Source organism: Blennius ocellaris, assembly GCF_963422515.1.
Source record: "Blennius ocellaris genome assembly, chromosome: 17".
Taxonomy (NCBI): Eukaryota; Metazoa; Chordata; class Actinopteri; order Blenniiformes; family Blenniidae; genus Blennius; species Blennius ocellaris.
The window spans coordinates 811,016-822,957 of record NC_137666.1 but is presented as its reverse complement, the minus strand read 5'-3'; the positions used below and the strand labels follow the sequence as shown (position 1 = coordinate 822,957).

General features: G+C 51.9%; 1 protein-coding gene across 1 annotated transcript; it reads right to left on the bottom strand.

The window, feature by feature from the left end:
- On the bottom strand, positions 1-3,810 carry ccdc177 (coiled-coil domain containing 177). The gene is made up of 2 exons (XM_080512831.1): positions 3,733-3,810; positions 1-2,593 (listed from the first exon to the last, which is right to left on the bottom strand). The coding sequence occupies exon 2, from the start codon at positions 2,579-2,581 to the stop codon at positions 74-76; it is 2,508 nt and encodes an 835-aa protein (XP_080368957.1). The 5' UTR covers positions 2,582-2,593; positions 3,733-3,810; the 3' UTR covers positions 1-73.
- Positions 3,811-11,942: the final 8,132 nt, after the last annotated feature.

The following is an 11,942-nucleotide window of genomic DNA, read 5'->3' as shown; positions in this document are numbered from 1 at the left end:
GAGGTTACATCCAGAATACAAAATAACCTTCTTAAAAAAGGTGAAGACCAGTGGACGAGGGGTTAAAAAGGCGTCAGGGGTTGACCTTCTCGTCCAGGCCGGCCTTGAGCCGCGCCTCCAGCGCCATCTTGTCGAAGGTGCGCGTGTTGGTCTCCTCGCGCACGCGGTCGCGCACGTGGAAGGAGGCCCGCGCCACGGAGCGGGCGCTCTCCAGCACCGCCTTCTTCTCGCGGAAGATCTGCTCGCTCTTCTCCAGCTTCCGCTCGATGGACTGCAGCAGCTCCAGGCGCCGCTGCCGCTCCTCCTCCTCCACCCGCCGCCGGTTGAGCCGCTGCAGCCGCTCCTTCTCCTGCCGGGTCTGGCCGGCGCGCTGCGCCTTCTCCCGGGCGCGGCCCTCGGCCGCCAGCGCCGCCTGCTGCGCCCGCCGCTCCGCCTCGCGGGCGCGCGCCTCCAGCTGCTGCCGCTGCTGCCGCTCGCGCCGCTCCGCCGCCCGCCGCGCCTTCTGGATCTGCTTGTCCTCGCGCCGCGCCTTCTCCCGCAGCTCCTGGCCGCGCCGCTCCACGATCTGCCCGTAGTTCTCCAGCGAGCGGCTCAGCTTCTCCTCGGCGGAGCGCCGCGCCTCCTCGCGCTCCTCCTGCTCGCGCCGGGCGATCTCCTGGATCAGGGCGGCGTGGCGCCGCTTCTCCGCCTTGTTGAGGCCGCGCCGCTCCTCCTGCGCCTGGTGCTCCCGCTCCTGCCTCTTCAGCTCGGCCATGGTGAGCTTCTCCTTGAGGAGCAGGCGCTCCTGCTCCAGCATGGCGGCGCGCTCCTCCTCCAGCGCCCGCAGGTTCTGCTCCTGCAGCGCCTTCTTGTGCTTCTCCTCGCGGGCCGCCTGCTGCAGCCGCAGCAGCCGGCCGCGCTCCTGCTGCTCCGCCAGCTCCCGCCACTGCTCCTCCTTCTCCTCCGCCTGCCGCATCCGGGCGGCGGCCGACTCCCGCTCCTGCCGGCCGAGGCGGCGCTGGCGCGTGGACACCTGCGTGTGCCACACGCGCTGGCACTGCAGCACGGCGCGCTGCTTCTCGCGGTCCTCCTGCTCGCGGCGGAACTCGCCCATGCGCCGCTCGCTGTCCCACTGCAGGTGGGCGACGTAGCGCGTCTGGCTCATGATGTCCTCCTCCTGGTAGCGGGCCAGCATCAGGGCGGCGATCTTGCGGTCGCGCTCCGACACCGCCTTGAGGCCCCGCCGCTTCACCTCCCTCACGATGCGCTCCACCTTCTGCGTGGTCTGCGGCGAGTGGCTGAGGTCGCCCAGGCTGAGGCTGCGGCCCATCAGGGAGTTGAAGGTGGCCAGGGTGCGCGCCCGCGGGCTGGACGCCTTGGGCCAGTGGTCCCGCGGGCCGTCCCAGCTGTAGGACGAGGAGGCGCCGGACTCCGACGACGTGCAGGCGGTGGTGGCGCCGGTGGAGGTGGTGGTGGTGGTGGTGGTGGCGGAGGTGGTGGAGGAGCAGAACGGATCCATCCGCCGCTGCAGCGACTCCAGCGAGTGGCTCCTCCCCCGGACCTGGTGTCCGTTGTGCTGCGAGAACGGCCCCGCCGCCGCCGCCGAGACGCCGTTCGGAGGCGCCGCGCCGCCCCGGGCCGACGACGCGGACGCCAGCGTGGAGTTGGCTCTGGGGAAGGCCGGCGGCCTCGGCGTCGACCTGGGGAACGTGTTGGAGGATTTGCCGCCGCCGGACGCCTTCCTGACGACGGGCGGCGGGCCGGAGGGCGGCGGCCTGGTCGGCTTCGCTTTGTCTGGCGACGAAGACGAGGGAAGTTTGGCGGAACTCTGATAGCCGACCTTGGAAGCGGTTCTGGATCCCGCGTTGGCGGCTTTCGGCGACGTGCTCAGGCTGGAGGAAAGAGCGGATTTCAACGTGGGGCCCGCCGCCACCGCCGCCGCCGCAGCGGCTCCCGCGTCAGATTTCGGGGGCTGGGCGCCGTCGTCCGGCGAGGCGGACGGCGCGCCGCTGTTGACCGCCGCCTGCAGGATCCTCCGCTTCTCCTCCCGGACGATGCGCTCCCGCTCCTCGCGGCACTGCCTCAGCTTGGCGTGCCGGTCGCGCTCGTACACCTCGAACATCCCCGTGGCGACGCGCATGGAGCGCCCGGGGGCCTCCCGGGCGAAGTCGGCGAGCGGGCGCTGCAGCAGCTCCACGGGCTTGACGCCGCAGCGGGCGCACGCCTCCAGGGAGCGCGGGCTGGTCAGCACGTAGCGGCTGCCCTCCGCCGCCGGCGAGTCGAAGTTGTACAGGTCCAGGTGCAGCTTCGGCGCCCCGCCGCCGCCTCCGCCGTCGCCTCCGCCGTCGCCTCCGCCGTCGCCTCCGCCATCATCATCGTCGTCGTCGCCCTGGGTTGCCGCCGCCGCTGGCGGAGGCGCGGCGGTGTGGCAGGGGCTCGGCTCCAAGCTGCCGGTGGGCGGAGTCTCGAACCCGGCATCGCCTTCCTCCTCTGTGGTGGCGCCGTCTGCCTGCTCCGGCAGTCGGGGGTCGTCGGCCGCCACGGCCGGGGGGGCGTGGCCTTTGCACTTGTTCTGCTCCTCAGCCTCCGACGGGTCCACCATGGCGGCGTGGCGCTGCAACGACACGTCAGCGGAGAAGTTTTAATTAGATCAGAGTTTTTCAACCTTTTTGAGGCAAGGCACATTTTTATCTTTGGAAAAACCTGGAGTCACACCACCACCACCTGAAAATGTTAAAATGTGAAACTCTGTAGCCTCTATTAACAATATAAAGTCATTCTCATTAAAGACATCAAAGTCATTGTCATCAAAGACATTAAATCAATTCTCATCAAAGTTTTATCAACAGGAATCCAGTAAATCCAGAAGGTAAGGACTTTTTTTAATAGTGCCTCCCTCAGTGTGAAACCTGGACCTGATGGATGAAGAGCTGAGATCCTGGTTCACATTCTTCCTTTTCAAAAACTTCTCCATCACTGTCACTGACACAGTACTTTGATACAAGATGGTAGCAGGAGGTGGAGATGAACCACACTGACGTCTGTCACTTTACATTTCACCGGCAAAGTTCTGTGCTGCCCTCTAGTGGTGAAGAGTATTTATACATGATTACTCTGCTACACACTGAGGCTGTGAGAGCAAATGTTTTTTTAGAAAAAAATGTGAAATTGGATCATTTCCGACTAGATCTCACACAGTGGTTGAAAAACACTGAACTAGAGGACCTCTAAGACAGATGCGGCGGTGGGGGTGGGGGGGGGGGGTCACGATACACGCCTGCATGAGCACATATTCAGTGATTTCACAGCAGATGAGACGTTTCCCCTTCAGGGAGGTGACATAACGGGACGAGAAACACCAAGGTCCTTTAATAGAGGGACTATTTTTGGCAGAGTTACTAGGCTGAGAGAATTAGATTACTCATTGCAATATTCTTCCACTCCACGTCACACCGGGAACTCAAGAAACACATTCTGACATCAAGACAAGAGGATGTATTATTAACCAGCCGGTTGTAGGGTTTTAAATCATAGTAACGCGGATCAGAAGTGGTGGTAAACATCCTGTTATGGTAGTAAACATCCTACTATGGTGGTAAACATCCTATTATGCTGCTTGTGAAGCTGCAGGCCTGGACGTTTCTGCTCCAGCAGGATGATTCCAGCACCTTCTCATTATCCAGCGGTCGAACGAAGCTCTTGATTGAATCTAAAGTCAAATAAACGAGTCAAATAGATAGAAAACCCACTGACCTGCCAGTGTGCAAATCGTTGTCTGAACCGGTGCTTTGTTCCCCTGGAATCCGTGCAGAGGCTCCGGTTCCCCGGTTCATAATATCAGGTTAGGGTGGGGGGGGGGGTGGAGTGGGGGGGGGGGGCTGCGACCGTCGACCCGCAGATGGAGCGTCACACCCCGGCACGGAGCGACCGAATCTTCCGACAAATAATCTGCAGACGTCAGTTCAGCTCCTCTCGTCAACCTCCACCTGCCTCCTGTCAGCACCGACCTCCATCTCTCCGCCAGGCTCCGCCCGCTGCACGCACGCGCACGCACACACGCACACACACACCGCTGCCTCTATATGAACCAATAAAAGCTTATTTATGAGAGAATTCTGTTAATTCTCGCCATTCAGACACACATTTTTTAACAAAAGAACAATAAAACGTCTGAAAAAGGAGAGTTAAGATCAAAACGAGGGGGATTAATGGTTTAATCTGCTCAGTCTGATCATCGAAAGTCAGATTATTCCCCGAGACGGCTGCCATCTGCCACACGACCTGTACTGGCGGCGCGCGGCCAGCAGGGGGCGCCGCGACACAGCGGATCAGTGGCGCAGCTGCAGCCAATCAGAGGAGACCACGAGAGCCGCTGCAGGAGGAGGGGGATTACTAATACTCACATTGTCCTGGAATAAAGTAATATTATGTGACCGACGAGTACTTTTCCAGGAGCTTAGTTACAGTATTAATGTAATCTAAGTATCCAGAACATTAGATCACTGTTGAGGAGAATCACTAATCTGATATTTGATCCCGTTGATCTCGATCCGCTTTTAAATTAATCCTGATTCATGGTCTACATTTTGTTTAATTTTTAAACAATCATCAAATATCTGACAGATTATATATTCTATGTAGATATTCTAAAGGTTTTCTGGGATTAATTAAGGATTTCTGTTGTATTCTATTATGTTCTATTATGTTCCGTTCCGTTCTATTCTATTCTGTTCTGTTCTGTTAAAAACAATGCGTCTGATGCTCACAGTGTTAATAAATGAAAAAGTAATTAGTACTTTTTAAAAGAGTTATTTATAGGATAGGGGATTGAACAATAAATAACCAGTCAGATTATGACGACAGTCTGTTTCTGACTGTTCCGTGACCTTTGACCTTTGACCCCGTCGCCCTGAACCTTCAGTCCAACAGGTCCTGGAGAAAGAAAAACACTTCCTGGAAATTTCAGGCGATTCTGGTCAATAGTGGTTGAGAAAAGTTGGTTTCATCCATCCATCCACCCACCCTTCCATCCTTCCAACCATCCACCCTTCCATCATCCATCCATCCTTCCAACCATTCACCCTTCCATCCACCCATCCATCAATCCACCCTTCCATCCATCCATCCATCCATCCATCCATCCTCCTTCCATCCACCCACCCATCCATCCACCCATCCATCCATTCACCATCCTTCCATCCATCCACCCTTCCATCCATCATCCATCCATCGTAACAAACAAACCTTCAGCCTTGTTTCGGAGGTTGTCATGACGACCTCCGACGCCGATTCTCCCCTATGAAGGAGTGAGTGAGTGAGTGAGTGAGCGAGTGAGTGAGCGAGCGAGCGAGTGAGTGAGTGAGTGAGAGAGTGAGAGAGTGAAGGCCGAGGGTTCAGTCAAAGTGTCCCGGGGCTGACTCAGGATTAGGTAACCGTGGCGACCCACTAAACTGCTGACCCGGCGTGGAGAGCAGGGCCACTTTAATTGGCCACATCGACAGGACGGCGGGTAACAAGCCACAACAGGGAACAACGGGGAACAACGGGGAACAACGGGGAACGTGCTGGCTGGCTTGTTAACCCGGGGCGGGGGGGCACGAGGGGGGCACGAGGGGGGCGGGGGGGCGATGCACAGTTCACTGGTGCAGGGGTATGCCAGGCGGAGACGGGGTGTTTTTTTTTGTTTTTGTTTTGGGCGGCTCATGACTGGAGGAGTTCACAGAGAGGTGAGGGGCTCCGATCGGTCATGGAGACCACGGCGCCGCCCCGCTGGCGGCGAGGCCGCATGGCGGGGCCGTCCTCCTCCGTCCACCGTCCTCCACCATCCTCCTCCGTCCACCGTCCTCCACCATCCTCCACCGTCCTGCACCGTCCTCCTCCGTCCTCCACCATCCTCCACCGTCCTCCTCCGCCATCCTCCCCTGTCCTCCACCGTCCTCCTCCGTCCTCCATCGTCCTCCCCCGTCCTCCATCGTCCTCCACCGTCCTCCTTCGTCCTCCGCCGTCCTGCACCGTCCTCCTCCGTCCTCCACCATCCTCCTCCGTCCACCGTCTTCCACCATCCTCCTCCGTCCACCACCGTCCTCCGCCATCCTCCTCCGTCCACCGTCCTCCCCTGTCCTCCTCCGTCCTCCACCGTCCTCCTCCGTCCACCATCCTCCACCGTCCTCCACCATCCTCCTCCGTCCTCCTCCGTCCTCCGCCATCCTCCTCCGTCCACCGTCATCCTCCTCCGTTCTCCACCATCCTCCTCCGTCCTCCCCCGTCCTCCTCCGTCCTCCGCCGTATTCCACCGTCCTCCTCCGTCCACCATCCTCCGCCGTCCTCCTCCGTCCACCATCCTCCTCCGTCCTCCACCGTCCTCCGCCATCCTCCTCCGTCCACCGTCATCCTCCTCCGTTCTCCACCGTCCTCCTCCGTCCTCCACCATCCTCCTCCGTCCTCCACCGTCCTCCTCCGTCCTCCGCCATCCTCCTCCGTCCACCATCATCCTCCTCCGTTCTCCACCATCCTCCTCCGTCCTCCCCCGTCCTCCTCCGTCCTCCGCCGTATTCCACCGTCCTCCTCCGTCCACCATCCTCCACCGTCCTCCTCCGTCCACCGTCCTCCACCATCCTCCTCCGTCCTCCACCGTCCTCCTCCGTCCTCCGCCATCCTCCTCCGTCCACCGTCATCCTCCTCCGTTCTCCACCGTCCTCCTCCGTCCTCCGCCGTATTCCACCGTCCTCCACCGTCCTACTCCGTCCCCCCCAATTAAATTGGGGGAATTTACTGCAGCCAATTAAACTAAATGTAACTGTAATACCACTTTGTACCACCAGATGGTGTATTGAGTCACTTCAACTTTCCTCCTGTATATAGATGAAAAGCTCTCAATGCCACTAATCCACACGTTTGTACGTTTTAAATCACATGTGCAGTAAATTCTAAAGTCATTTGTGGCCCGAGAATCAATGAAAAAAAAAAAAAAAATCCATTGAGTTTTACAGGAAATGGAAGCAGAAGGTCATTTCGACATTTGATATCTCCACTGCAGGAACGTTGACTGAAATTAGAGGGAGCATTTTATACACACTGTAATTCAACAGAACTGGAAACATCTGCAAACAGTCACTGAAAAGATTCTCTGGTCTGACAAACGACTCGTCGATGTGAAGGAACGTTTCTCGAAAGATCGAATATTTCACCAGTTCTTCCCCGTCTGAAGGTCTTTGAAGTGTTGGAATGAACTGAATGTGTTTCTTTCTCCCGGAGGTGACGGATGATGGAAATGTTTCTATTTGACTAACATCCCTCCTTTCCAACATCTTCACATTCATATCATTCGTCTCTGCGATTTTTTTTTTTTTTTTTTAAGTCTGGACATTTACTTGGAATGTGAACATTAATCAGACACTGAATTTCTGGACATTTGTTTGTTTTTGTTGACGTTTTTAAATCAGAGTTTCAATATCTTCAAATGGAAAATCGGACATTTTCATAAAAAAATAAATTAAATAAAACTAGCGATGCAGTTTTCATGTGGGGCCACTAGTAGGTGCTGTTGCTTGTTTTTGTAATAAAACCACACCCACACATCCAATACAAACCAACACGGATAAAGTTTTCTATTTTCACTGGAAAACTCGTCTTGTGAAGCGGCTTTTAGTGAAAAATGAACTAACGAGACAGAAAAGTTCATTTACGTCTCTCAGAGTCTGATTGAGACATTTAAGCGCCACGTTATGTAATAATGATAAACCTTCGTCGTGTAATAAAAAACTGCTTTTTTGTAATAAAAAAAATGCAGGTGGTGTAAAAAGTTAAACTTGATTTAGTCTGGCGTTTTAAAAATAGACTTTTTTCCCTCATTATTAAATGTAGAAACATGAATATGGATAAACGGCAAGATGTATTTATTATAAAATTATAATATAAAAAATTATTTATTATATTTATTAACTACTATTATTGGTATTTATCATACTTATTTATTTATTTATATTCATTATTTATTTTATTCTAGTTATAAAAAAGTCCTGTGATGAAGGTTCTTCAAGGTTCTGTGATGAAGGTTCTGTGATGAAGGTTTTGTGAGGAAGGTTCTTCAAGGTTCTGTGATGAAGGTTCTTCAAGGTTCTGTGATGAAGGTTCTTCAAGGTTCTGTGAGGAAGGTCCTGTGAGGAAGGTTCTTCAAGGTTCTGTGATGAAGGTTCTGTGATTAAGGTTCTTCAAGGTTCTGTGAGGAAGGTTCTTCAAGGTTCTGTGATGAAGGTTCTTCAAGGTTCTGTGAGGAAGGTTCTTCAAGGTCCTGTGATGAAGGTTCTTCAAGGTTCTGTGATGAAGGTCCTGTGATGAAGGTTCTTCAAGGTTCTGTGATGAAGGTTCTTCAAGGTTCTGTGAGGAAGGTTCTTCAAGGTCCTGTGATGAAGGTTCTTCAAGGTTCTGTGATGAAGGTCCTGTGATGAAGGTTCTTCAAGGTTCTGTGAGGAAGGTTCTTCAAGGTCCTGTGATGAAGGTTCTTCAAGGTTCTGTGATGAAGGTTCTGTGATGAAGGTTTTGTGAGGAAGGTTCTTCAAGGTTCTGTGATGAAGGTTCTTCAAGGTTCTGTGATGAAGGTTCTTCAAGGTTCTGTGAGGAAGGTTCTTCAAGGTCCTGTGATGAAGGTTCTTCAAGGTTCTGTGATGAAGGTCCTGTGATGAAGGTTCTTCAAGGTTCTGTGATGAAGGTTCTGTGATGAAGGTTCTTCAAGGTTCTGTGATGAAGGTTCTGTGATGAAGGTTCTTCAAGGTTCTGTGATGAAGGTTCTTCAAGGTTCTGTGAGGAAGGTTCTTCAAGGTTCTGTGAGGAAGGTTCTTCAAGGTCCTGTGATGAAGGTTCTTCAAGGTTCTGTGATGAAGGTTCTTCAAGGTTCTGTGAGGAAGGTTCTTCAAGGTCCTGTGATGAAGGTTCTTCAAGGTTCTGTGATGAAGGTCCTGTGATGAAGGTTCTTCAAGGTTCTGTGAGGAAGGTTCTTCAAGGTCCTGTGATGAAGGTTCTTCAAGGTTCTGTGATGAAGGTTCTTCAAGGTTCTGTGATGAAGGTCCTGTGATGAAGGTTCTTCAAGGTTCTGTGATGAAGGTTCTGTGATGAAGGTTCTTCAAGGTCCTGTGAGGAAGGTTCTTCAAGGTTCTGTGATGAAGGTCCTGTGATGAAGGTTCTTCAAGGTTCTGTGATGAAGGTTCTTCAAGGTTCTGTGAGGAAGGTTCTTCAAGGTTCTGTGATGAAGGTTCTTCAAGGTTCTGTGAGGAAGGTTCTTCTAGGTCCTGTGATGAAGGTTCTTCAAGGTTCTGTGATGAAGGTTCTTCAAGGTTCTGTGAGGAAGGTTCTTCAAGGTCCTGTGATGAAGGTTCTTCAAGGTTCTGTGATGAAGGTCCTGTGATGAAGGTTCTTCAAGGTTCTGTGAGGAAGGTTCTTCAAGGTCCTGTGATGAAGGTTCTTCAAGGTTCTGTGATGAAGGTTCTGTGATGAAGGTTTTGTGAGGAAGGTTCTTCAAGGTTCTGTGATGAAGGTTCTTCAAGGTTCTGTGATGAAGGTTCTTCAAGGTTCTGTGAGGAAGGTTCTTCAAGGTCCTGTGATGAAGGTTCTTCAAGGTTCTGTGATGAAGGTCCTGTGATGAAGGTTCTTCAAGGTTCTGTGATGAAGGTTCTGTGATGAAGGTTCTTCAAGGTTCTGTGATGAAGGTTCTGTGATGAAGGTTCTTCAAGGTTCTGTGATGAAGGTTCTTCAAGGTTCTGTGAGGAAGGTTCTTCAAGGTTCTGTGAGGAAGGTTCTTCAAGGTCCTGTGATGAAGGTTCTTCAAGGTTCTGTGATGAAGGTTCTTCAAGGTTCTGTGAGGAAGGTTCTTCAAGGTCCTGTGATGAAGGTTCTTCAAGGTTCTGTGATGAAGGTCCTGTGATGAAGGTTCTTCAAGGTTCTGTGAGGAAGGTTCTTCAAGGTCCTGTGATGAAGGTTCTTCAAGGTTCTGTGATGAAGGTTCTTCAAGGTTCTGTGATGAAGGTCCTGTGATGAAGGTTCTTCAAGGTTCTGTGATGAAGGTTCTGTGATGAAGGTTCTTCAAGGTCCTGTGAGGAAGGTTCTTCAAGGTTCTGTGATGAAGGTCCTGTGATGAAGGTTCTTCAAGGTTCTGTGATGAAGGTTCTTCAAGGTTCTGGACCTGGTCCCACCAGGACCGGCCGCCCAGTGAAGCTCTGTGAAGCCGGAGACCTCTGGTTGCCCCCGGTTCACATTTCCAGCTCGGGTTTGCCGACAGAAGGATCCACGTTCCCCCCAGTCACCCCCCCTCCCCCCCCCCCCCCCCTCTACCCCCCCCCCCCCCCTCACCCCCCCCCAGTGTTCTGGTGCGGGGCTCCCATGCGGGTGTGAAGGGGGGAAAAGGTCCCGGGGACGGAGCTGTTAATTCAATCAGCGGAGCAGCATGCTCAATTAGGCACCCACAAGGGCCCCCGGCCGGGGAGCGGGGGCCCAGCGGAGGGCAGGTCGGCCCCGTCCCCCCGGGGGGCTTTAATTGTGGATGACAGTGTGTAAACAGCGGGGTGAATAGACGGCGCAGGTGCTGGACGCCCCCGTCCTCCCTCCGGTCCCGCGCCTCCTCCAAATCCTCAGAATCCTCAGAATCCTCCAAATCCTCCACGGCGCTTATTTGTTTGTTGTTTGTGTTTTCTGTCACCAGTGTGTGTGTGTGTGTGTGTGTGTGTGTGTGTGTGTGTGTGTGTGTGTGTGTGTGTGTGTGTGATTGAAGAGGGTAATAAGAGGCCACGTTCGCTGCACTCGTTTTCCAGGACGAGTGAAAAATGTAAAATAGGTGGAATTTATTAAATTAAATCCAGAAGAAGCTTTAGAAGCAGAAGTTTCTCCTGTCGGACCACCAGGTTTCACAAAAAACACGCAGAAGTGTGTTTTTATTTTATTTTCACAGTTTAAGTGACTTCCTGCTTTTTAGTGGAAAAAAAGTGAAAAAAACATCCGTTTTCAGAAAAGTTGAGAAAAGAAGAATATCGTTAGCGCGTCATGCCGCCAGTGGCCACCAGGGGGCTCCAACGTTAACGACGGCTTGTTAACCTAAATATTATTGCTGTTTGTATTTATTACAGGTAAAAACTGAAACACAGGGGACGTTAAAGAGTTTCAAGTACTAATAATAGTAAAAGTCGAGTCCTTTATTCAATGAATACACAGAATAACGTGTTTTTAGTAGTTTAGTCTGACGAGGAGGAGAATAGATACGTAAAGATCACAAAACAGACATAAAAGATAAAAATAGGCAAAGTGTTGAATAGTGCCGGAAGTTTGGCGAGTTTATATTTCAATATAACCGAATACAATTTAACATTTCAGTGTCATTTTTTTACTACTTTTTTCAACAAAAAAAAAATACAAAATATAATTTCAGTCATGTGACATTAAAACATTTTGTTTGAACCAAATAATATAAATAATACAGAATATTCATATCAATAAATGTAGTTTCCTGCACTTCTACACACGTATGCAATAATATAGAAACCATTTGACGATGATAAAGATTTAAATTATAGCTTATGAAAATATAATTCCACTATATATATATATATATATATATATATAATGTTTAACCCAACATACTTATCAACACCTGAATATTTTCCCCGAATAAACTGATCAAACACCTTCTCCAGTGTAATTCTATTTCTGTATTAGGAGGAATTAGTTAGTATTATATATCTATAATATAACAATGTGCATGGATGTGTGTGTGTGTGTGTGTGTGTGTGTGTGTGTGTGTGTGTGTGTGTGTCTATATATATATAGACACACACAGAAATTAAATTTGTTCTAAAGGTTTTTTTTCTTCTTCTTTTTTCTACTTCATGTGTATTTGGAGTCCAGCAGAACATCTGTGTTGTGGTCCTCCCCCCCCCCCCCCCCGTCCCCCCGTCCCCCCCCCCCCAGGTCTCTGGGTGGCC